This window comes from Triticum urartu, chromosome 5 (genome assembly GCF_003073215.2).
Source record: "Triticum urartu cultivar G1812 chromosome 5, Tu2.1, whole genome shotgun sequence".
Taxonomy (NCBI): domain Eukaryota; kingdom Viridiplantae; phylum Streptophyta; class Magnoliopsida; order Poales; family Poaceae; genus Triticum; species Triticum urartu.
In genome coordinates, this window is record NC_053026.1 from 183,508,440 (window position 1) to 183,532,438 (window position 23,999).

Genomic DNA, 23,999 nt, shown 5'->3' on the forward strand with positions numbered 1-23,999 from the left:
CCATATTTTCTTAATGTAGTTTGTGGTCTTTATGCTAGTAAAAGGGAAAGAAATGTTGATATATTATATGTTACATAACTTTAGAATTAAATTTATATGAGTACTGTGTTTATATTTTCACTTTATTATCAAGGTGGATTTGTGATTCAGAATTTAGGTGCTATTTTTTCACTTTAGTATCTAGAGTATCCAAAATACCCCTTCGAACTTAGGCTCAACTTGCTTAGGCTCCATAGAAGCTCTGGCTCCGCCATTGGTTACAAAACATGTTTGAGTGGTTGAGGGTATCCGTCAAGCTGGCTAAGGATAACCACCTTTTCTATTTGATTGGGTGGATTGGATGAGCCAACATTCTGTTACATTGCAAGGATGAAAGATGGTCGGAGGATAACCAATTTAGAGTTTGGGCTAGCAATGAGTGAAAGATAAGATTGGTGACCATTTTGATTGAGGTGGTAAGATTAACCCCCATAACTTGTAAAAACAATTCATCATGAGGCAATCAAATATATCATGAACAGTATTAATTCATTCAGCAAACAAAGAGTCAATAAAGAGCATATATGCATAAAAAATACCACACAAGGAGTCGTCATGAGAACACAAGCATAAAAACTACCACTCTTTGTCATAAAGATTCAACAAGAGCATAAACACATTGGAACACATGCTGACCTGTCTCACAGACACAAAACGACGGGTAACCCGCTCCATCGATATTTTTTGCAGAGGATTTGCGAGTTTTATTCCTCATTTAATAGTGTCACAATCTACTAGTACATACTCTGAAACAAAATTTGAACACGTCACAACCATCAAACTGTGTTACCTCCAGAACAACCCAAATTAGCTTGACTATGAACAACCTTATTCTTGATTTCGCTTGATTTTCAAAGGGATAAACTCACACAGTTTCATGAGTTGTTTTGTATGATTGTATCTCTAACATGAGGTGTCCATATTCAGGACTGGTCCAGCGACTGGTCCATCATTACATCAATTTTAGTTGAGCTATCAGATTGGATCACGATTGTTGCATGTTTAGACAACACTTTCAATATTAACTCTCCTTCCCCAATTACCGAATATAGAAGGTACGACTGCTCTCCGAGACTCCCATGAAGGTGGCACAAACATTCCTAACACCAGCACTCCAAAGCTAAGCATTATGGAATAACACTCTTGATAAAAATATTCCATAGACTAAAACATTCGTAACGCCAGTACTCCAACGGTAAGCAAATATTATAATAGATGAATTTTCTTTTACAAAGATGTTAGTTATGGAACAAAATACATAGAATAACACTCTTAATTAAAGTATTTTTTTATGGACTACAACATAAACAACAAACTAAAAAGACAATTAAAATAATTTATGGACTAAAACATAAACAACAAATTTAAAAGATAATTATAATAATTTATGGACTAAAACATAAACAGAAAATTTAAAAGAAAATGCATACATAAAAAAACAAAAGAAACGTGGTCGGCAGGATTCGAACCTGAAGGTGGCACAAACATTCCTAACACCAGCACTCCAAAGCTAAGCATTATGGAATAACACTCTTGATAAAAAATATTCCATAGACTAAAACATTGGTAACGCCAGTACTCCAACGGTAAGCAAATATTATAACAGATGAATTTTCTTTTACAAAGATGTTAGTTATGGAACAAAATACATAGAATAACACTCTTAATTAAAGTATTTTTTATGGACTACAACATAAACAACAAACTAAAAAGACAATTAAAATAATTTATGGACTAAAACATAAACCGCAAATTAAAAAGATAATTATAATAATTTATGGACTAAAACATAAACAGAAAATTTAAAAGAAAATGCATACATAAAAAAACAAAAGAAACGTGGTCGGCAGGATTCGGACCTGAAGGTGGCACAAACATTCCTAACACCAGCACTCCAAAGCTAAGCATTATGGAATAACACTCTTGATAAAAAATATTCCATAGACTAAAACATTGGTAACGCCAGTACTCCAACGGTAAGCAAATATTATAACAGATGAATTTTCTTTTACAAAGATGTTAGTTATGGAACAAAATACATAGAATAACACTCTTAATTAAAGTATTTTTTATGGACTACAACATAAACAACAAACTAAAAAGACAATTAAAATAATTTATGGACTAAAACATAAACAAAAAATTAAAAAGATAATTATAATAATTTATGGACTAAAACACAAACAGCAAATTTAAAAGAAAATGCATACATAAAGAAACAAAAGAAACGTGGTCGGCAGGATTCGAACCTGAAGGTGGCACAAATATTCCTAACACCAACACTTCAAAGCTAAGCATTATGGAATAACACTCTTGATAAAAAATATTCCATAGACTAAAACATTTGTGACGCCAGTCCTCCAACGGTAAGCAAATATTATAATAGATGAATTTTCTTTTACAAAGATGTTAGTTATGGAACAAAATACATAGAATAACACTCTTAATTAAAGTATTTTTTATGGACTACAACATAAACAACAAACTAAAAAGACAATTAAAATAATTTATGGACTAAAACATAAACAAAAAATTAAAAAGATAATTATAATAATTTATGGACTAAAACATAAACAGCAAATTTAAAAGAAAATGCATACATAAAAAAACAAAAGAAACGTGGTCGGCAGCAGGATTCAAACCTGCGCGGGCAAAGCCCACATGATTTCTAGTCATGCCTGATAACCACTCCGGCACGACCACTCATATGCTCATTTAATCTTTTTACTTCTAATATCTATGACAGCGTGCCCATCATTAAGAGGACAAGGCCATCCTCTACTGCTGTAACTTATCATCGAAGAGTATGGCGGCAGCAGAAGCCTCCTCCTCCCCCAATCCGCCGCGTCCTGACCTCCGCCGCCGCCAGCGCCGCCTCGTATTCGACCGGCGCTACGGATGGATGTACGAGTATACCGACCTCTAACCCTTTTACCCTCTCTCTCCTGGTTCTGCTCCCGCTGCGCTTTGGCTCACCCTCTCGTTTGCTTCCGCCCCTCAGTTTCGACGAATGGACGGACCCGGCCGTCGCCGCCCTCTCCGGTGGCAGGGGAATGTTGGTATTCGCTCGCCGTCCGCCCGCACTCCAGCACACTACGGCGGCCTTCTTCCAAGTCCTTAAATTTTACCCCCAATGTCCACGTGTCCTGATTCTTTGCTCACTCCTGTGTTCCAGGTTCTGCGTACTCCCGATGGCTCAGTCGCTGATGAGCGCGGCCGCATATTCGGTAAACGACTTTGTACAGATTAGAAACACGAGCGTGCTGATTCTTTTTTTATTTTCTTGCGAATAGCTTAGCCGAATTATAATTTTGTTTGGTTGCTTGCTCAATTCGGCCTTTGATGGGCTTTGAGCGAGCTGACTGTAAACCTAAGATTAGAAACCACCCAGTGACCTGATTGATTGATTCTCGAATGATTTTGTTATTAGTTACTTGGTTTGATACTTGGTAGGATCAGATAAGCAGAGTTTTCCACTGTCATTACTACTGTAGTAGTTTTTTGTTTGGTGTTTACAGTCAACGTTTCACTTGGTTTCCAGATTTGTTAGGATTCTTAGGTTTACAGTCAGAGTATTTTGCGTATCATTTGTAGCTCACAAGATTAGATTTAACATATACTATGTGCACAAGATATGATCCTATGGTTGCTTTCAAAATTATGTTCTAGTAAGTTCACAAAAGTGAAGTACCCAATGAACATTTTAACAATACGTAGGTTATCTTTCCTACAAAAGTAGGTTGCGTTGTGATATTGCACATATACGTAAGTTAACCTAACTATATAAAGGGCGTACCCAGTGCCGAAAGCTCCCACACAAGGTGGGGTTAGGGAAGGGAATTTCTAGACAGTCTTACCCTTGCATAGTAATTCTGCAAGGAGGTTGGTTTGAACCCAGGACCACCAGGCCACAAGTGGAGAGACTACCACTGCATGACGCCCGTCCTTCATAACCTAACTATATCTCTTACTAAAAAAAATACTTGCTTCGTAGTGTAGTTAGTTACCAATCCCTCACAAAAAAAGGTAGTAACCATCAGTGTAGTTTCCATAGTCTTTCGCACCTTATATTGTAGTGCCGTGGCAGACTCATCGATCATCTTTCGTACTTGGCATTAAAAGAAGCAAGAGATTAGCTGGGCTGGCTTGTCAGCATGGGATGATGTTAACTTGTTAAGAGATAATCGGTGGACATACATAGTTAAGAATTAGAAAAATTCTAATTCTATTTAAAATTAGAAATTAATCTTAGTCTTTTTTTCATAATAACCAGAACACCACACGACTCAACAATTTTCAATTGAATTTCTTCTGAGGTTAAAGATACTCATATTCTTGTTTCATTTGGTGAATGTTCACTAAAGATTAACAGATCTTTAACATCTTGGGAGACAGATAGAGAAAAGGGAGACAGATAGAGATACATAGTGGAGAGGCTGATACTCATATTCATGTTTCATCTTGGGAAAGTTTAATCTTGAACTCTCAACTATTGCCAGTGTTTAACTTCCCTCTTCTGTTAGAACATCATTTTATCTGCACCCTCATATATCAACACCATCCAATTAGATCCCGATGCCGGCTCATTTGTGGTTTTTATGATGTGGCATGCTATTGACTAGTAAGTATATAGGTGGTGAATCAGCAAACGAACATTATGTATTAAACAAATGGATCCATTTATCAGCCTCTCCACTCTATGGACACTATCTTTCTTTTCAGTCTTCACCATGGACACTGCTGCCATTATCCATGGCAGCTGCCAACCAACTTTCAGAAGATACTTACAGTGCCAGTGCACCTGAAGAAGTTTGCCATCACTACCACCCAGCCTGCCACCGCAAATCCCATTGTCGCCAACGGTACTATCCATGGTGGCAGATCGCAAGAAACCCTTGGTCTGCCACTACTGCATCTAGTTGCTCATCCACCTCCAGCCCTAATACGCCTGTCCCACCACTGGCTTGGCCCCTGATCACACCTTCAAGTCACTGCACCGGTATTGAGAATTTAGGGGGAAAATTAAATGTATTCAAACTTGGGTTGCAATAAGACGTGTTAATGGCTGAGGGACAAAAATTAGACCTTTTTCTTCTGGATCAACTTGGTTGGATTACATTTTTTTTCCTTCACTAGTCACTACGCTAGCTTAGATGATGCAGTACTCCCTTTTCAGTTGCTCCTTGTTAGTCAGTACGTGCTTTTCAGGCCAGCTGTTTTAACTTTGACTCAATATGTTGATGAAAAGCAAATTGGGCATCTGCTAATTCCATTTATATGTCACCAGTTTACAAAATGTATGACTCCATGCTTTTGCCCAATATACAGTATCAACAGAACTTCTACCCATGTCTTTGCCCAAGAACTAAATGTATATGTTGTCCTGTTAATATCTGAAGGACATTATTGTGGTCAGATTGTGGTAGATGTTACTCCATCTGTAAGGAAATATAAGAGCGTTTAGATCACTACGGAGTGAGTAGTACTTTATATGTACCATACACAAAGTTGTAAACATTATAAGACAAATATGATCCTTTTTCTCCATGAATATTGAATATTGCTAGTTGACCATTCATGTCATCAACCATGCAGATCATTTGCGCATTTTAGTCATTGTTTCGTAATAATACTCGACAATATTGTTGTCAATGTAGATGCTGAAGCACACAACTTTCACATGTGTGTCCATTAGTTAAATTAAATTTAACATGCCATTCGATTAGGTTACCAATGCAATGCATTCTTGTCATTTTCTCAGATACCCCTGTACAGAAGCTTAACCAACCAGTAGCTAACTACTGGACTTGTGTTCTTTTACAGGTTGACTATGCAACCGATTCAGTTAGCGCAGCTCTTAAACGCCCTGACATTTTCTCCCCACTGGCATATCTTCCTCACCTGCAATTGCATAGGAAGCAACAAACTTGGTTCGACGGACTTGAGCAATCTGGAGTCGTAGCTGATACCAAGTTAATACCATGTAGTACTCTGTAAGCGGAATATGGAAAGAATGCACAAGTCAGTTCTGTCGGCGAAACACGCGTGGCTTCCTAACAATGTCCGAAAGATAGCATGGTCAAAATCTTGAAATGCTAGCAAGATTTCGCCTGGTCTTGTGCAATTGGTTTTTATTACTTCCGTGTATCTCTGATATTATCCTTCTCAATACTTTTTGGATTAATTTCTCGTCCTGCTTGGGTTGAGGGCTTTTTTTTGTGTGCCCTAAAATACCGGGAACACACAAAAACTGCACTCACATGGATGGCATATTGTTTATGTCTTCGGAATCTGTGCACAAACACATTTGTTTGATGCGTTGATTCTGCATCCGTGCACAGATACATTTGGTTTTGCTGAGCTTCAGGGACACACACATTATTTTCATTCTAGATGTTAGACATGTTCCTACCAACATACTAAAAACTATTGATACACCCACGAGCATTTTGTTTGTTGCCTCACGTCTTTGGGCAACAAGGCAATTAGGTTTCCCTGTCTCCCTTGTCGCTGCCGCTGTTTGCCTCGTCTCTGGTGGCCTTAGGGCTATAGAGGCAGGCCTTAGGGATATAGAGGCACGGTGGACCCGACTCTTGCCTGGAGGGCTTCAACTCCATTTTTAGTTACAAGTTTTCGGTTAGGGTTTGTTTCCTGCGCATGTACGGTGGAGGCATCATCATGCATATGCCCCAGTGAATCCATGCAAGCCTGAAGGAATGAAACCACGGTCTTGCAATATTCTGGGCAATGGAGGCACTAGTCTATGGTCCAGATTTTCCAGTGACTCTGTTCCTTTCCTACGTCAAGCACACCGGGGCTTCTCTTGCTTTTTCTGTGCATACTCCTCTTTCTCTTCTCTCTCTTTGCTTTTCACATGAGGAGGCTGGCTCTTCTGCAAGCATCACCTTTGGTCTGCAGGCAACACCTTTCGCTGAGCTGGGCTCTTTCAGACAGACGTGGCAGCTGGGGCACTAGTCCATGCTGGAGCATTGGCCATGCCCTTAGGGGGGCAAGGCGGTGGCGGCGGCTTCCTGGTGATGGAAAAAGTTCCTCCCCGCCTCTAGTGTCGTCGTAGGGCAGTGTGGTGGTGTGTCACTGACAGATCTTGCGAGATTCGATCGGTGTTGGTCTTTGATCGATTTGTTTGGATCCAGTCTATGTTCGTCTTTATTTGGGTGGTGTCCTTCGAGACATTAACACGACGACTTTCCAATTGTCTACTACAACAAGATTTTGTCCGATTAGTGAGGGACGATGACGGTGGCATGCACTCGACCCGCTTCAATGCTTGTAATCATCGCTAGATTTTGTTGTACTACATGATTGAAAATGAATAGATCGAAAGTTTCAAAAAAAAGTCACACTTGGGGTCCGTAACTTTGAATAGGGTTCAAGCGGATCTGCTCTCTTTATCGGTCTTGACTCATGCTCTTGAGATCCTATTTTGGTATATGGCTCGGTATTTACATGTTGTACACAGTATAGTCTAGTTGTTGACATGTGGACAGAGTATTGTTTGTTAGAGCATCTCCAGTCGTTCAGCCCCCAGGGCGTCGAAAAGGAGCCACCTGGGGCGAGCCGGCGCTTGATCGGCGTGTGGGTGCGATTTTGTTCCCAGTCGTCAGTCTATAGGTCGCCCCGGCTTTGGCGATAGTCCGTACAAATATATGCAAACTCGGCGATTTTAACACGAACTCGGTGAGATTTCATTGAAATTTGTATAGAAAACATGAAAACACGAAAACTACGCCTAAACTACGAGAAACTACGCCTAACCGCCACGGTCGTCGTCGTCTACATGCTGAGAAGCCTATAGAAGTGGGTGTAGTCGCCGCCGTCGTCGTCGTCGTCGCGTGCCTCGCCTGTGCCGCCACGGTCCCTACTGCAGCCCTGGCCAGGGTCGCCGACGCGCGGTGGGGCGCAGGACGGCCCAGCCTCACCCTCCTCGTCGCTGTCAAGGACGATGACGCCACCCTCCTCGCGCCCGCGGCACCGGGCCTGGAGCTCCGCGTACGCCCGACACTGGCGGCGCACCTGCTCCCGGACGTAGTCCTCCTTCGCCCATTTGAGGACGGACTCGTCGTCGGGGGCCACCATCTCGACATGCTCCGGCTTCACTGGGAGCAGCCCCGGTTCGAGCTTCGGCCGGACCAGGCGGAGGGAGCCGCGCGGGGAGGGCCGGTCACCCTCGTTGATGACGAGGACGCCGCTGCGGGTGCGGCGCCCGAGCGGCGTCTCCTCCGGCTCCATCCGCCGCGGCGTCCAGGAGCTACCCCGGCGGCGAGAGAAGGACAGCCGCGACGGGTACTCGAGGCGCGGCACACTGCCGGTCTCGATGTGGTCGAGGACGGCCTCGAGGGTGCGGCCTGGCACGGCCCACCACTCACGTCGCCCGTCGGCATTGAGACGGCCGCGGGGGATGACGCCGTTGGTGGAGGCGATCTGCTCCTCACGGCGGCGTTCAAAGTACATGGTCCAGAGGATGTGGCTGCCGGCGGCGTAGCGCGGCACGTTCCGCCGCTCCTCCGTCAGGGACGAGCGGATGCGGGCGATCTCGGCCCACTGCGCCTGCGCCGCCCCTTCGGGCACCGGGACACGGCCGGCGCTCAGCCTCCACGCCCCCGGCACTCGCATGTCCGAGGGCGCCGGGTACTCGGCCTCGTAGAGCAGGCGCGCCTCCAGCTCCTGGAGGTGGCGGCGCCCGAAGCCGTTCGCCGCCGCGCCGTCGCCTGGGAACCTCTCGGCCATCTTTTCGTCGACGGGAAGAGGGAAGAGTGTTGCTTTCTATGCCGGAGAGGGGGGGAATGAGAGCTGTGGCGTCCACCGGCGGGGAGCTCGCCTATTATAGCCGCAGCTAGGCTCACGGGCGGCGGCGACGGGCTGCATGCCGGACGACGCGTGGCAGGAGAGGGCGGGACGCGCGCTCGCGACGCCTTCACTGTGTCGCCCGTGAGGCATCAATGGAGGCTAACCGGCGCGGCAGCGCGGCAGCCTTCGCATTGATTCCCGCGAGAACCGAGGCGATGAGGATGACGAAGCGGCATCTCTCTGACTCGGCAGGCCCACCCTCTTTCGCACCAAAAACGCTCGCCCCTGCGCCCTCGGGCGTCCCGTAGCGCACAGGGTTCGGCCTGGATCCGCCGGCGCCAGTTTCGGCCCAAACCGGCGAAAAACGGCCTCCCGGGGACACAACTGGACCGATTTTTGGGCGCCGATGCTGAAAGATCGCCTGGGGAGGGCCTATTGGGGGCGCAGCTGAAGATGCTCTTAGCAGTATCTTCCCCATAAAGACCATTGTGAGTCTTGTTGACTCTGCAAATAGGTTGAGCTAACAACTGACTTGTAAAAGCTTGGAAGTGAAGGAAATATGCCCTAGAGGCAATAATAAAGTTATTATTTATTTCCTTATATCATGATAAATGTTTATTATTCATGCTAGAATTGTATTAACCGGAAACATAATACTTGTGTGAATACATAGACAAACAAAGTGTCACTAGTATGCCTCTACTTGACTAGCTCGTTAATCAAAGATGGTTATGTTTCCTAACCATGAACAAGTGGTTGTTATTTGATTAATGGGATCACATCATTAAGTGAATGATCTGATTGACATGACCCATTCCATTAGCTTAGCACCCGATCGTTTAGTATGTTGCTATTGCTTTCTTCATGACTTGTACATGTTCCTATGACTATGAGATTATGCAACTCCCGTTTGCCGGAGGAACACTTTGTGTGCTACCAAACGTCACAACGTAACTGGGTGATTATAAAGGAGCTCTACAGGTGTCTCCAAAGGTAAATGTTGGGTTGGCGTATTTCGAGATTAGGATTTGTCACTCCGATTGTCGGAGAGGTATCTCTGGGCCCTCTCGGTAATGCACATCACTTAAGCCTTGCAAGCATTGCAACTAATGAGTTAGTTCCGGGATGATGTATTACAGAATGAGTAAAGAGACTTGCCGGTAACGAGATTGAACTAGGTATTTGGAATACCGACGATCGAATCTCGGGCAAGTAACATACCGATGACAAAGGGAACAACGTATGTTGTTATGCGGTCTGACCGATAAAGATCTTCGTAGAATATGTAGGAGCCAATATGGGCATCCAGGTCCCGCTATTGGTTATTGACCGGAGACATGTCTCAGTCATGTCTACATTGTTCTCGAACCCGTAGGGTCCGCACGCTTAAGGTTACGATGACAGTTATATTATGAGTTTATGCATTTTGATGTACCGAAGGTTGTTCGGAGTTCAGGATGTGATCACGGACATGACGAGGAGTCTCGAAATGGTCGAGACATAAAGATTGATATATTGGAAGCCTATGTTTGGATATCGGAAGTGTTCCGGGTGAAATCGGGATTTTACCGGAGTACCGGGAGGTTACCCGAACCCCCCGGGAGCTATATGGGCCTTAATGGGCCATAGTGGAAGAAGAGGAGAGGCTGCCAGGGCTTGGGCCGTGCGCCCCTCCCCCCTAGTCCGAATAGGACAAGGAGAGAGGGGGCCGGCGCCCTCCTCCTTCTCTCTCTCTCTTTTCCACCTCATGAATCCTATTCCAGCAAGGATTGGGGGAGAAGTCCTACTCCCGGAGGGAGTAGGACTCCTCCTGGCGCGCCATATGTGGCCGGCCGGCCTCCCCCTCTTGGTCCTTTATATACGGAGGCAGGGGCACCCCAGAGAGACACAAGTTGATCCACGTGATCTATTCCTTAGCCGTGTGCGGCGCCCCCAGCCACCATAGTCCTCGATAATATTGTAGCGGTGCTTAGGCGAAGCCCTGCAGCAGTAGCACATCAAGATCGTCACCACGCCGTCGTGCTGACGGAACTCTTCCCCGACACTTTGCTGGATCGGAGTCCGGGGATCGTCATCGAGCTGAACGTGTGCTAGAACTCGGAGGTGCCGTAGTTTCGGTGCTTGATCGGTCGGATCGTGGAGACGTACGACTACATCAACCAAACGCTTCCGTTGTCGATCTACTAGGTATGTAGATCATACTCCCCCTCTCGTTGTTATGCATCACCATGATCTTGCGTGTGCGTAGGAAATTTTTTGAAATTACTACGTTCCCCAACAGGAAGGGGGCCAATAATTTGTACTCTCTAAAGAAATGCACAGAGGGAGTATCACTTTCTTTCTCAACTGCACTTTTCTTTCTCAACTGCATCATTTCCTAGTTATGAAATTAGTAAATGTTCACTCCAGGGTCACACCTTATAAGTCGCACTTTTCAATGATTTTCGACAGGTTCACAATGTATATTTTACATTTTTTGAAACTCATAAAGTAGTTTTGAAAATGAGATGTAGCAACAACTAAAAGAAAACTAGACCAGTAGCGGGAGGAGCCCCGATGGCATTTTTAATTAAGAGAGACAGTGAGACACACGTCGAAATTGAGGTTCGGACCTGTGCCGACTGAGAGGCGCCGTTGTGCTCTGGCCACTAGTTATTGCACAAAATCTACTTCGAAACCTAAAATGTTGGATTGAATTGGAAGGGTGATAAATAGTTATACCTTATAACTGCTTCAGATATCATTTTGAGGTCGCCTCTGAAAGCAGCACGGTGTTTCTCCATGCATTGTGCAGTTATACAAGACACGTTGAATTTCTAACTTCACATGTGATGTCACGTCCAATTCTAACTTCACAGATACGTTGAGGTTTTGAAAAGAGCGGGAGCTATCTCAAGAGAGAAAAAAGAACAAGAAGAATCAATTGCTCAAATCAACACAAACTCCCCATGTTCTGTGCGAGCCAAATTCAGGACAAAACAAACTTCAAAATCTCTCAAGTTCTCCCCACGAATGGAGCCTTCTGGTGCATCAAGGAAGATTTTGCATTTGTGGCCCCACATGTTAAGGAGTGGATCAGTTGTGGGCTGCGGTTGTGCTTATTCACACTTGAACGTGCTCCTACGCTGATCGATAGACACATTTTTAAATTTGTGAACATTTTTAAATATATTTTCCCTTACAATGACATTGAAGACTTCTACGGTTTTGTGCTGAGCCTAATTTTTTGCAGAAACCACCAGTCAACAGCTTAGCCCATTTTGAGCATGATTATAACAGATGGTTCCCGTTGGACTAGTGCTTCTTGCCAAAAATTAGCCTTAGAATGTGGTTTTTGGCACAAGACCGTAGAAGTGTGGTTTCTGCAACCCTAGCCTCAGTGGCGTAGCCAGCCCAATACACCAAGGTGGTCCATTAATAGAAATATTAACATAAGTTATTTATTTTTCAAAGAAATGTTTATTTTACTACATTATATACACGCTATGGGGAAATTCCAGGGTGGTCCATGGCCACCCCCTAGCTACGCCACTGCCTAGCCTTCGATGTCGATGTTTTCTGCAATTCACTCTTGAAACAAGAGACACATCAGACGAAAAGTTGGCAATGACATCAAGTACTCACACCATTAACTTTATGCAACATGACTGTAAATTCCAGTATTTGGTGTGATGAAATGATTTCATAGTTATCTCATTCGCCAAAGACTTGTTCTCAAAACAGTCACTACAGGACCAGGAAACACCGAGAGTAATTCCAGAGTCAGAGCCAGCCTAAAATAGATATCACGACCTCCGATATGATCCATGCCACAATGGTTGCAAAACAGTTCAATTTCGTTGCGCTTCGCACTGGTCATCTACTGAATCCGAATGAATGTGCAGTGGCCCTATATCTGGGACTTCTTCAATACCTTCAGCAGGCTGAGAGGGAGAGAAACCCCGTTATAATCTCATCAATCTCCAGAAAATAAGAAATGCCAAGGTAAAAAAAAAATACCTGCAGGAATTCTAGAAGGCACCACACAAGGTAATTTATGATCATAACGAGGCAAAACAGCTTGCCTGCCCAAGCTCCACATGTGAGGTATCTACAATATTACGGAAACACAACGTCAGTGACTTCCTTTCACGTTTGCATGCAAAACTGTGGTGCTATTGCCCACACTTTGACCAGTAGAACTAATCATTATATGAAATATAGAAAATGGAGAGTTAGCACTTTGACATACAATATATGTAAGGACAGGTGGCGATCCAAAAGAAAAACCTATCTTCAGCTATAACTACTCTGAAATGAGTGACATAAGATGAATTTACAGTCCGTGTTCTGCCTTATACTCACCGGGGAAGACGATCTAGCAAATTAGTGTTTGATGACTGCATTGCACGATCGTAGACAATCTCTGTTCTTTTGGCCACATCATCCCAACTGTAGAGTTTTTTCATCTACAATGCACATTAGATTTGAATAAGCCCAAGAGAACTTGCATGTCAATTTTCTACTAAAAAAGCTGGTGCAGTAAGGTCAGCTAGGTGCATAGAGTTGAAACTCACCCGGCGATGCATAATTTGGGGATCTATACCAGGAAGTATGTCGATAGCTTGCCTCACAGCCCGTACCATATCTTCTGGATCTGGTTCTGCAAGTACTATCATGTCATCTGGTAGAACCTGAAAAGGAGTAATTTGTCAGCAAATTGTCCAAATAGCTGAAATTCATGGCTCTCTACAAAAGAAACTTTGAAATCATAAAAGGGCATACCTCTGGAACCCCTCCGACTCTAGTGCTTACTGTCAAAAGCCCACAGCTTGCTGCTTCCAGAATGGCTATGCAAAATGCTTCTGTAAGCGAACTACAACAGCAAAGGTCAAGTTTCATGTCTCAGTATTGTTATAGTTAATTGCACTCCACACAATTGTCATAAACAAGGTTAACTTATACACCTTCTAGTTTCCAAATAATATTAGGATTAAGTGAAAATAAAAACGAAACCAAAAGCTCTTTTCTTTCTGTTTGCATTAGATCCATGAAACATATACTTATAATTTCACAAGAAATACTCCCACAACATCAGTATGTTTTATCAAATGATATTCTACATGCATGTTGGAAGAACCAGAAGCACACAGCAACAATTCAATAATCTGGTACAAATATGACCACAAAGATCCAAAGCGGCTCAAAGTATCTGTTCAAGGAGAGCGCTAATCATTTCAAATGTTCCAATATGACAATTTTGGCTACTCTGTTAATGTTAGTGATCATTGCCACAGACGCCTTGGGTTTTTAGAATTCAATGGACAGTGTAGTAAAAGCAACTTCCTTTGTCGCAACAAAAAGCTTAAAGGAACCTGACAAGACTATTTCAACACACCAGAGTATACAATAATAGACAGTAAAGTAAAAATACAGTAAGAACAGAAAAAGGCACATATATAACCAACAATCTAGATATTTTGAACATGAAAGAATGAAAACTCAGAAAGGTACCTGTTCAGAAATATATGACCAGATATCAGAACAGATCGTACTTGAGCATGAGGTACAGCCCCTAACATCTCAACTCTATCCTGAAGGGAGAACTTCTCCCTCATCTCTTCAAGTCGCACACGTTTTGGACCATCACCTCCAACAATAAAGCGAACCTGACAAATCCATAGATTTATTGACTGAGGGAACATAATCCACTATAAATCCAAAACAACATAGAGTAAGAAAGTAAAGATGCAAGATGATAACATATGAACCAAAACATTCTATCAAGCTGAATTGTCAGGCAATTTATTATATGTATCAGACCAGAAAGGATGACAGTGATGAAAATAGTATGCCTATATGCTGAATTACGAACGTGTCCCACCTTTAACATACATGCAGTTAAACTTTTCCTATCTCATGCATGGCTCATGCAAAGAGTGCTGTAGTTACTAGCTATCACCCACCTTTGGAAATAGACGGCATACTTCTGGAATGACTTCAACAAGAAGGTCAGCACCTTTTCGATATACCAATCTACTTATCACAATGATAATTATTTCATCACAGCTTAAGCGGTTGGAGGAGGGAGTAAACATTGCAGTATCCACTGCATTAGGAACCATGAAAACTTTGTCCGGAGATATCCCTGACCTCAAGACAGTGTTCTCTTTGCTTGTGTGAGACACACATATGGCCTGATCAATATCTGCAAGAGTAAACTGCAGCACCTTATTCATGTGAATGCTTCCAACATCAGCAAAACCATAAAGCGAGTGATCTGTGAAGACAACTTTGTACCCCATCGTCCTAGCATGCATCAACGCTTCGTGGCACAGTGTTGAAAATGCCTGATGTCCATGCACAACAGATATCCTCTCACGAATAAGAATTGTCCTTATGATTGGAAATGTCATGAATAATGTAGGTAGTGTATTCTGCATCAGGAATGGCCTCCACGGCACATAATAAACCTTCAAGCCGCCAGTAACATATCGTACTCCAGAACGTTTTCCATATGCATGTGTCATGACAACAACCTATAGAATAACAAATTGAACTCGCTCAAAAGTTTGTACAACCCAGAAATAGTAGCATAAGTTACTTTGCACAGACTTATGCTCATTGTGTTCATAAGAAGGTAAGGTCTCCCAAGCAGTACATCCTCAAACAGAAACTCGGTATATGTGCATGCTCCAAAAATCCCGTAAAAATGATGCATTCATACAGAGTGATGAGCAGTGGCGGTGCCAGGAATGTGCCAGGCCCCAGGCCGCCTTCGTGCACTGTAGCAGAGCTGGGCCTCACGGCCCAGGCTGCCTGGGGCCTGTCTCCGCTGTTCGACTGATGAGAGTGGACGAATGAAGTGCATATCCAGTAGCTTATCTTACATTCTTGAACCATAAATGACGAAAGCAGGATAATAAAGAGTAGTTTATTAGGGAAAAACCTTATGGCCAAGCTTAAGGAGGCACTGCGATAGATAATAGATGTGGCTTTCCACACCACCAAAGTTTGGGAAGAAGAAGTCGGACACCATCAAAATCCTATGCTTTCTGCTTTGCCCATCCATTGCGTGTGAAATCTGAAATAACATAAGTTATGTATCATATAACCAATTCATCTTATTTATTTTTACAATATTGGCACACCATGACTAATCACTAGCGTAATTGGGAAAAGAATTGAGCATGAAAGGTTTTAAATTATACAATATATTTTGTAGTACTAGATAAACATGGATTTAAATCCCCGGTTCCATTACTGAGAAGAAACCAACGTAACAGTTCAATGCTCCCAAACGGGGGTTTGCAGGTAAAAAACAACTCAAATTACGTAGACCTAGAGACATACAGGAGATCACACTCGCAGGTGCAGCCAAAACCGGCGGCCACAACTCCAATTATAATAATTTTGAACATGATAAGGTATCAAATATCTAATGTTTATTGCCAACCAAAATAAATTAGAGGTTTGCTTGCAAGATCCAGGGGATAGGAGGAGGCTGTGCTCACCGGTGATGTGACGAGTAGCTGAAAGAAGAGGATGAGGCAGTGCTGGCGTTGGTGGATCTGGAGCAACGAGCTCATCAGTGTGGTGCCGGATGAAGACGGATAAGCAAAGGGAGGTGGAAGAGGAGGAACAGGGGGCTGGCCAACCTTTGTCGACGGAGGAGGAGGAAGGCAACCGCCGTCGCCGTCGCCGGAGCGGACAGGAGCTTTGGAGGGGTTGATGATCCGGCCCAGGGAATAAGCGGGCATCCACCGGGATGGCTAGCAGAGAGAAATGCGTTTTTGTGCTCAAAAAACACACAGAGAGAAATGCGTTTGGCACCGCTGAGTGGTGTGACCATTCCGCCAGATCACAGCCGTCCGGAGCGCATCGGACGGTGGCCGTTTTTCGACTGCTGTTAAAAAGGGGTTTAACAAAACCCTGGCACGAACCGCAAGCCCACCCCGGCCCAGAGGGAGAGGCGGCGCCGATCCGAACCCCCAGCCATGGCGCCGCAGCTTCTCCTCCGCCGCTTCCCCTCCGCGGGCGCCCACCTCTGCCGCTACCAGGGACACGCCCACCGCCGCCGCCTCAGCTCGGCGTCGGAGGCGGCGGGAGGCCCCGGCTGGCGGCGGCAGCACGAGGAGGAGAGCAAGGCGGTCAAGGTGTCGGTGTGGTGGGACTTCGAGAACTGCCACGTCCCCCAGAACGTCAACGTCTGCCGCGTCGCCCAGCGCGTCTCCGCCGCGCTCCGCGCCGCCGGCGTCCGCGGCCCGCTCTCCATCACCGCCTTCGGGGACGTCGTCCAGCTCTCCCGCGCCGCGCAGGAGGCGCTCGTTGCCACCGGCGTCGTCATCTCCCACGTCCCAAGCAGTTGCGTCCTCCCGTCCCATCTCCTATTCCGTTACACTCCCTTCTCTCTGTGCGATTCTCTATTATTTGGGGAAAAAAATCATGTGCATTTCGCTTGTTGTGATTCACTGCTGCTGCTCGTTTGCGATGCATTGCCATGTTTTTTGCGTTGTTAGTACGTATGCTTGAATTGACGGTCATGAATTGCACGGTGTAGTTTTGTTTATTTGTACTATTTCATTCACATAATTGAATACCACGAATGAGTTACTTTGACAGGATGGAACACACTTGGGTTGCATAGAGTCGAATTGAACAACGGAAACCATGTGTGCGCGCGTGTGTGTGTTTTCTTTAGCACCAGAAAGGTTAGGACTTTGCTTTGATATTGCTTCAGATTTGTGGGAAATGTGCTTCATTTTTATAGCGTAGCAACATTAGAGGACTCTGAGAAATGATTATTTGATTTGCAATCACTAGATTTGATAACATCTTCACTGCTTGATGATCTTATAGAAGCATAACCTATATGGATTTTATCATTCGTTTCGTAGTAATCTGTAAGTCATTCCTTCAAATTTTATGGGGAAAATTCATGATGTTTCTTAATACATATTTTGGATCGATAAAATATTAGGCAGTGCTGGAGCGATGTTTCCTCAATTTTAGGCAACTCTGCTATCATGTGATTAGGTTGACAGTTCACTGCATGAATGGCATTGTGGAATTGGTCTAGATATAGGATTTTGCAGCTATTGTAGCGGTCATATCCGCCGCAGTATCGGTCATGTCAGATGATATTGTTGTCGTATCAGTCTGTTAAGACCAGACCGATATGATGAACTAGTATTTTGAAGCTTGGATTGGGGTGCTAGGAGTTTGTTTGCTAACAATTGTTAAGTAACAATATTAGCATCCTCATTGGTTCTCTCGAATTTCTTCAAATTTGGCGTTCTGTATTATCTTTTATTCCTTTTCAGATTCTTTGCTGATGTGCTATTGTGGTTTCTCTTGTAATACTAACAATGCTATTTCAATAATGTAGGTGGAAAGAACAGCTCTGATCGGTCATTTATGGCTGATCTTGTCTACTGGATTGCTCAGAACCCTCCACCAGCTCATTTTTTCCTCATATCTGGGGATAAAGATTTCGCCAACATTTTGCATCGGTTGCGAATGAGCAACTATAACATACTACTTGCTTGTCCTGGTAAAACTACCAGTGTACTGTGCAATGCAGCGACGATTATGTGGCCTTGGGAAGCTTTAGTGAAAGGGGAAAATTTCTCACCAAAGCGTTTTAACCACCCACCAGATGGTTTATCTGGATCTTGGTATGGTCACTACAAAGGAGCCCTTGACGACCCCTTCGTGGAAGCTGAATCAGAAGAAACCATTGCAACACCAGTACCATCTGATGCAAAATTATGCCATAATCCCAAAAATGCAGTTACTGCAGTCCCCAAAGATGTGGTTGATGGGATACGAGAGACACTGAATTCGTATCCTAGTGGGGTCAAGCTTTCAATTCTTCTTCAACAACTCAAAAAGAACAATGTGCCTCTTGGTAATGATTTCTTTGGCCACAAAAAGTTGTCTTGCCTTCTCCTATCAATGCCAGATATTGTGAAGTTTGTTACTCGTTCATCTGCTTTAAGAGAGCCATGTGTAGTTGGGGTGAACAAAAAATTACTGGAACCTGCTGAACAATGTTTTGAGCCCCTGAGTTCTGTTGAAAGTGATGTCAAGGACAATAACTGCGGTCGAGCAACACACAATGATAAGAAGCCTCCATCCTCCGTGTCCACTTCTTTTCCTGAACAAAACTGTAAAACCCTAAGTTCTCAAAGTATCATCGGGGACAGAAGCTTCAAGCAGACTGTATCTGAGAACCCAGCTGCATCTGCTGTATCATCTTCCCCACAAGATGTCTTACCTGAGGATCAAAAGGTGTGCCCAGCAGCTGATATGAATGCAAGGCCAGAATCACTTGCCAATCACAAGGAAGTTGATGCCCCTGGAACTCCTTCTCCCTTAGGGGTGGAAAATACTGTTAACAGTGATGGGCTATTAAAAAGGCCAACCACAAGGCCAAAATCATCTGCCAACCACAAGGAAGTTGATGCCGCTGGAACTCCCTCTTTCTTAGGGGTGGAAAATACTGTTGACAGTGACGGACTATTAAAAAGGATCTGGGTACTATGGAATGGCCCTGAGAGTGCTAATCATGAGGTTTCTCCATGTCATGAAGGCACTTCTGCTGAAGTCGCTGATTTGGGAACTCCTCAGCAAGATTGCAATACTGATCAACGTAGCAGGCTTTTGAATAGGATCCATAAGACCTCTTCCCAGAACAGAAGTTCAGATGTAACAGATGGCTCTGCAGCGATGACTGTTAACTTTTCAACTTTGTCTGACCATAACCATTCTGAAAAACATGCAGAAGAGACAGAAAAGTTAAAGAGGGATCCGCCTATTCTCCAGAACTCGAAACCATCTACTGGACCTGCATCTGTTCCATTGTGTAAAGATGGAGGTGATACCTCCAAGATGAGTAAGGGCTTTTTTAGTTGGGTAATGCGGTGGTGGAAATTTGGAAAATTGGATGGAGATAACAGTATAGCCATGAAAAATGGCATTGATGAAGTAAAGACAGACATAATTGAGGAATCTCAATCTTTGAAGGCTTCAACTTGTGGAAATGAGCAGCAAGTAGTTAATAAAATATTCACAAGATTTTACTTTTGGGATGTTCTAGGGAAACAGCTATCGAAGCCCATTGGGTCTGAGCTTGTTTCGAAAGCAAAGACAAGGTAAAGCTTTTAACACTGATAATTTTATTTCATGCCTTGTAGTCACTTCAGTTCTTACTTATTATAAACAGAAAGTGTTGAAGATTTTACCAGTGAAGTCTTGCATGTAAAATATTTTTTAGATTTATAGTATTTCTGTTTGTGTGTCTGAAACAATATACAGTATGTAGATTGTCCAGTTCAACTAAGGAGAAGGAAATAACATTCATTGCCAACAGATTTATATCTTGTGCTGCCAACAAATATGCCCATTTATAGATAGGTTTGCTTGCATGAGGTCTTGTAGCCTGATAACATAGTTCTGCAATTTTGCCTTGCTGCTTTAAAACTTCACATTAATTTGTTTGGATGTGTTATGATCATGTTGTAGTAAATATTGTTGCTCAAATAGTTAGTTTAGTAGTCGGAGCACCTATATCTTTCATGAGCATGTGTTGTCTACTCCAGAACTAATACAGGCAAACAAATGGATCCAACCCAGATTCACATAAGCTAATACTACAAATCATGTTTGGCTCGATCACTTTAAGAGTGACTATTCTTACATGATTCTTTTATTGGCAGGGAGGAGTTGGTACATGGATTGCAGAATTTAGATTGTTGGCCTCTCAAAGGCCTTGTCGAGAAAGATGTCAGTCATCTGGTTCATTTGTTACTTTCAGAAAAGAAATGGATCGAGGAAACTCCTTCTAGCGATTTTCCTTTCCGTCTTACACTCCCTCAAAAGAGAACGCGCACTCCACCAAATTCTAGCACAACAAGCACACCACCAAATTCTAGCACAACATGCACTCCACCAAATTCTAGCACAACATGCACTCCACCAAATTCTAGCACAACATCCACTCCACCAAATTCTAGCAAGTTTGATCTGAGTTCTCTCTTTAATGTCAAGCCATTGGAGCAGGGTAAATATGGTGGTGACAAAGGTAGGACAAACAGGACTCCGAACAGGGAGGAAACATTGTCTGATTGCCACAAGCTATTGAAGGACCTTCTCGTGCAATACAAATATGGATTTAACATCAGCATTTTCAAGCGTCATTTTGCTCAGAAGCACGGGTACGAGCTTGACCACCAGAAGCTTGGGTATGCAGACATTGAGTCACTGTTGCAGATTATGCCTGGTATAAGGGTAAAATTTCCAAGGGTTCTGCCTGCAGAAAATGGGAATGATCAGGGTGGCAGTAAGGGCGATGGAAATCAAAGTAATGGCGATGATTCCATCTGGGGGGAACTTGGTCCTGTATCTGCCACTGCCAAAACTGCTGAAGGGGTTGATAAAGAAACTTGCTACCGGCCTCCCACCTGCTCAGAAGACGATTTCTCTGACGATGAGAATCAAGCAGAGCAAGAGCCCAGAAGAGGCGCTGAGCAGAGCTCGCTCCTGAAAATCATTGATTCCTGGAACGGCAGCAAGGATGGCTCTGGCAAGAAACATCAAGAGATTGACGGGGTCATGGATTGTTCCAGGAGCAGTCCAGGTTACCTTGACACTCTGAGGGCCACAAGGCAGCAGCAGCAGACACAGAAGCAGTATTCCTTTGTTTCATCAGACTTGGAAGAGGATGAAAGCAAGGATAAGCTTGTGGACAGCGTCTTGGGCAGTCTGCAGAAAGCTCGAGGCGCAAAGGCGTCTAATTGATGAGCTGGTAATCGCAGCAGCGCCTGTTTTCCTTTTCTCTTTGAGCGGCAAAATTGCAGCAGCTACCCCGTTGCCATACTGATAGCTGGCATGCTCCTCGTCCCGATTATGTTCGTCGTCAGCTCCTCAAATCAGCACGACATGTTGGGCGGCGCGGCGGCCATATACATTTCATCTCCTTAGTTTAGAGGGTATTTATATTATTCTTGTAAGGCTAACCCGACGAGCTTCATTTAGCATGGTCTTTTTAGTTTGCTGAGGGTTCACTAGTATCGAATAAACTGGAGCACTGCGATTCGTAGGCCTCGCTGGGCCTACCAAAGCGTCTTATATTTTAATACGGAGGGAGTACTATATGATAAGGTTGAGTTTCTACATCGGGTCAGAGAAAAATAGTTGTTTCCAGTTGGCTTGTTGCAACTGCAATATTTTGTTGCTGATTCTTATATTTTCGCTACGTCGGTTGACTGTATTTGATTTGGTCAACATACGCAGTTGATTGGTCTTGAGTTACCAGTGCTGCCTTTGTCTTTGTTTTTTTAGGGTACCAGTGTTGCCTTTGGTAATCAAAAGCTTGGTTTGGTGCGTGTGAAATCTTATTGTTAGCCTTGTGCCGTAGAAGTTCTTTGCGCCCACCTTTGTTACTATGCCCGTGGACCATCAGAGATGCTCTTGTTGGATCTGTGGATGGACGGACTTGGATGACCCATCACAATAGTACTCTGTCTGCATACTAATATAAGATTGTTTAGATTACTATGTTACGTAGTAATCTAAACGATCTTATATTAGTTTACGATGGGAGTGTTAGTTAGTAGTAAAGGTAACAGGTGCCTACCCGTCAAAAAAAAGGGCAACAGGTGCCTGCGTCATACACACACACACACTCGGACGACGAAATGACAGCTGATGATCAAATGAAACTCTAATATTTTTCCTGAGCAGGTGGTTATTTTGACAATGCTACAACTAGGTACGTACTTCATCTATAGACTAATATAAGAGCATTTAAATCATTAAATAGTGATCCAAACGCTCTTATATTGGTTTATGGAGAGTTGTTGTTTCTTTAGGTTGGCCTTACTGTGTGAAGGCGCAGCATAACATTGACCATTGCTATTGAAGTAATTGCTATTGGGTTTTTGTTGATTAGTGGCATCAATTGGGGGGCACAAGCAACCGCAAGTTGGTTTGAATTCCAAGACAAGATCCACAGTAAAGATCTAAAGTTCCTAAAAGAATTCACGTTAACCACTTTATCTATATTTTTAAACACCCCCAGTACCATTGTGTTTTTCTACTCGGTACTACCGAGCCCATATAGAGTGAGTTAACCCTTCTCGACAATTATGGTCATAGGTTGGAACTACCGTCCATGTTTGTTCTAGTGAGCCGTGTTTTTACTGAAAACCCTTCTTGTTAGCTCTGACTCCTTCGAGCATAACATTGTCCACGACACTTTCGAGCCATTTCGGTTTGTCTTTGTATCTAATCATGGTATAAGTCCAATTTTTTTGAGTTGTGACATGGTATTTATCCACTATTTTTCTGTTGAGAACTATTTAGTTTAGTATGGTACTACTAAGAAGTTTGTTTTACTCAGTACTTCTAAGTCTATCCCATTCCTGCAAAAAAAGAGCCACCTTTTTTATGTCAGGAATCTTCGCTTCTTTTTACCCCGGTACTTTCGAGTATAATGTTTTCTCTAAGGTTTCCTAGACATGCTTTGTCCATTCAATTTTTGAATGTGTCCATTAGTTCCGAGATGATTTCTATGTTACTTCTGCGCTACTTACTTTTTCAAGTAATGACTAGATTTCTGCCACTCTCTATATGTAGACTTGCATATCCCCTTAGTTGTGGAAAGCAACTCACCACCTCATTCCATTTCACTCCATTCCAAATGGCACAAGTTTAAGTCCACAGAGTCCCCAGGCAAGAAAAAAAAGAAAGAAAATTGTGGGTGGTCCCAAGAACATTGTGGTAGTTTCAATGGCAGGTGGACCCCCCTCCTTTTCAACAAATTACCAAATGGCTTATGGCCAAATTTCTCTAATAACACTTGCATGATTCTTTGAAGATCAAGCTCCTTTCTTCTTCTTGAATCACCACAAAGTTTCTCTCCTCTTACATCATCCATATCCTTTTTGTGAGAGAGATCCTACGGGTATGTGTTCTTGAAGAAAGCTTTGATGAAAGATCTTTTCAAGAGTTCTGCCAAATGCCTTTGTTTTGCTCTGTTACTCTTGAAGGTGTGCATTTTCTAAACGATTAAAAGTCACTTGATAACCTTCAACCACTTGGCTCGGAGTTCGCCTACTTTGTAAAGATGTACCCTTTGTGAGGGCTCAGAGTTTTTGAAATATCAGGTG

The 23,999-nt window shown here is 43.5% G+C and overlaps 3 protein-coding genes and 1 non-coding gene across 5 annotated transcripts; 2 read left to right on the forward strand and 2 right to left on the reverse strand.

Moving 5' to 3' along the window:
- Nucleotides 1–2,657: 2,657 nt before the first annotated feature.
- Nucleotides 2,658–2,742, reverse strand: TRNAS-AGA. Its single transcript has one exon. It is a non-coding gene; the product is annotated as a tRNA-Ser (tRNA).
- Nucleotides 2,743–2,775: 33 nt separating this feature from the next.
- On the forward strand, nucleotides 2,776–6,223 carry LOC125508331. Its single transcript, XM_048673015.1, has 4 exons — nucleotides 2,776–2,943; nucleotides 3,041–3,094; nucleotides 3,215–3,266; nucleotides 5,863–6,223. The coding sequence occupies exons 1-4, from the start codon at nucleotides 2,846–2,848 to the stop codon at nucleotides 6,034–6,036; spliced, it is 378 nt and encodes a 125-aa protein (XP_048528972.1). The 5' UTR covers nucleotides 2,776–2,845; the 3' UTR covers nucleotides 6,037–6,223.
- Nucleotides 6,224–12,464: 6,241 nt separating this feature from the next.
- Nucleotides 12,465–16,638, reverse strand: LOC125508334 (phosphatidylinositol N-acetylglucosaminyltransferase subunit A-like). 2 transcript variants are annotated; one of them, XM_048673018.1, is made up of 11 exons: nucleotides 16,485–16,638; nucleotides 16,341–16,397; nucleotides 15,776–15,910; nucleotides 15,120–15,365; nucleotides 14,793–15,047; nucleotides 14,341–14,495; nucleotides 13,612–13,702; nucleotides 13,404–13,520; nucleotides 13,192–13,295; nucleotides 12,847–12,937; nucleotides 12,465–12,770 (listed from the first exon to the last, which is right to left on the reverse strand). In XM_048673018.1, the coding sequence occupies exons 1-11, from the start codon at nucleotides 16,584–16,586 to the stop codon at nucleotides 12,678–12,680; spliced, it is 1,446 nt and encodes a 481-aa protein (XP_048528975.1). In that variant the 5' UTR covers nucleotides 16,587–16,638; the 3' UTR covers nucleotides 12,465–12,677. The 2 variants fall into 2 exon arrangements, with proteins under 2 accessions (XP_048528975.1, XP_048528974.1); XM_048673017.1 differs by having other exon boundaries at nucleotides 14,793–15,365.
- Nucleotides 16,639–16,752: 114 nt separating this feature from the next.
- Nucleotides 16,753–22,133, forward strand: LOC125508332. Its single transcript, XM_048673016.1, has 3 exons — nucleotides 16,753–17,190; nucleotides 18,215–19,982; nucleotides 20,547–22,133. The coding sequence occupies exons 1-3, from the start codon at nucleotides 16,824–16,826 to the stop codon at nucleotides 21,625–21,627; spliced, it is 3,216 nt and encodes a 1,071-aa protein (XP_048528973.1). The 5' UTR covers nucleotides 16,753–16,823; the 3' UTR covers nucleotides 21,628–22,133.
- The last annotated feature ends 1,866 nt before the right edge of the window (nucleotides 22,134–23,999 follow it).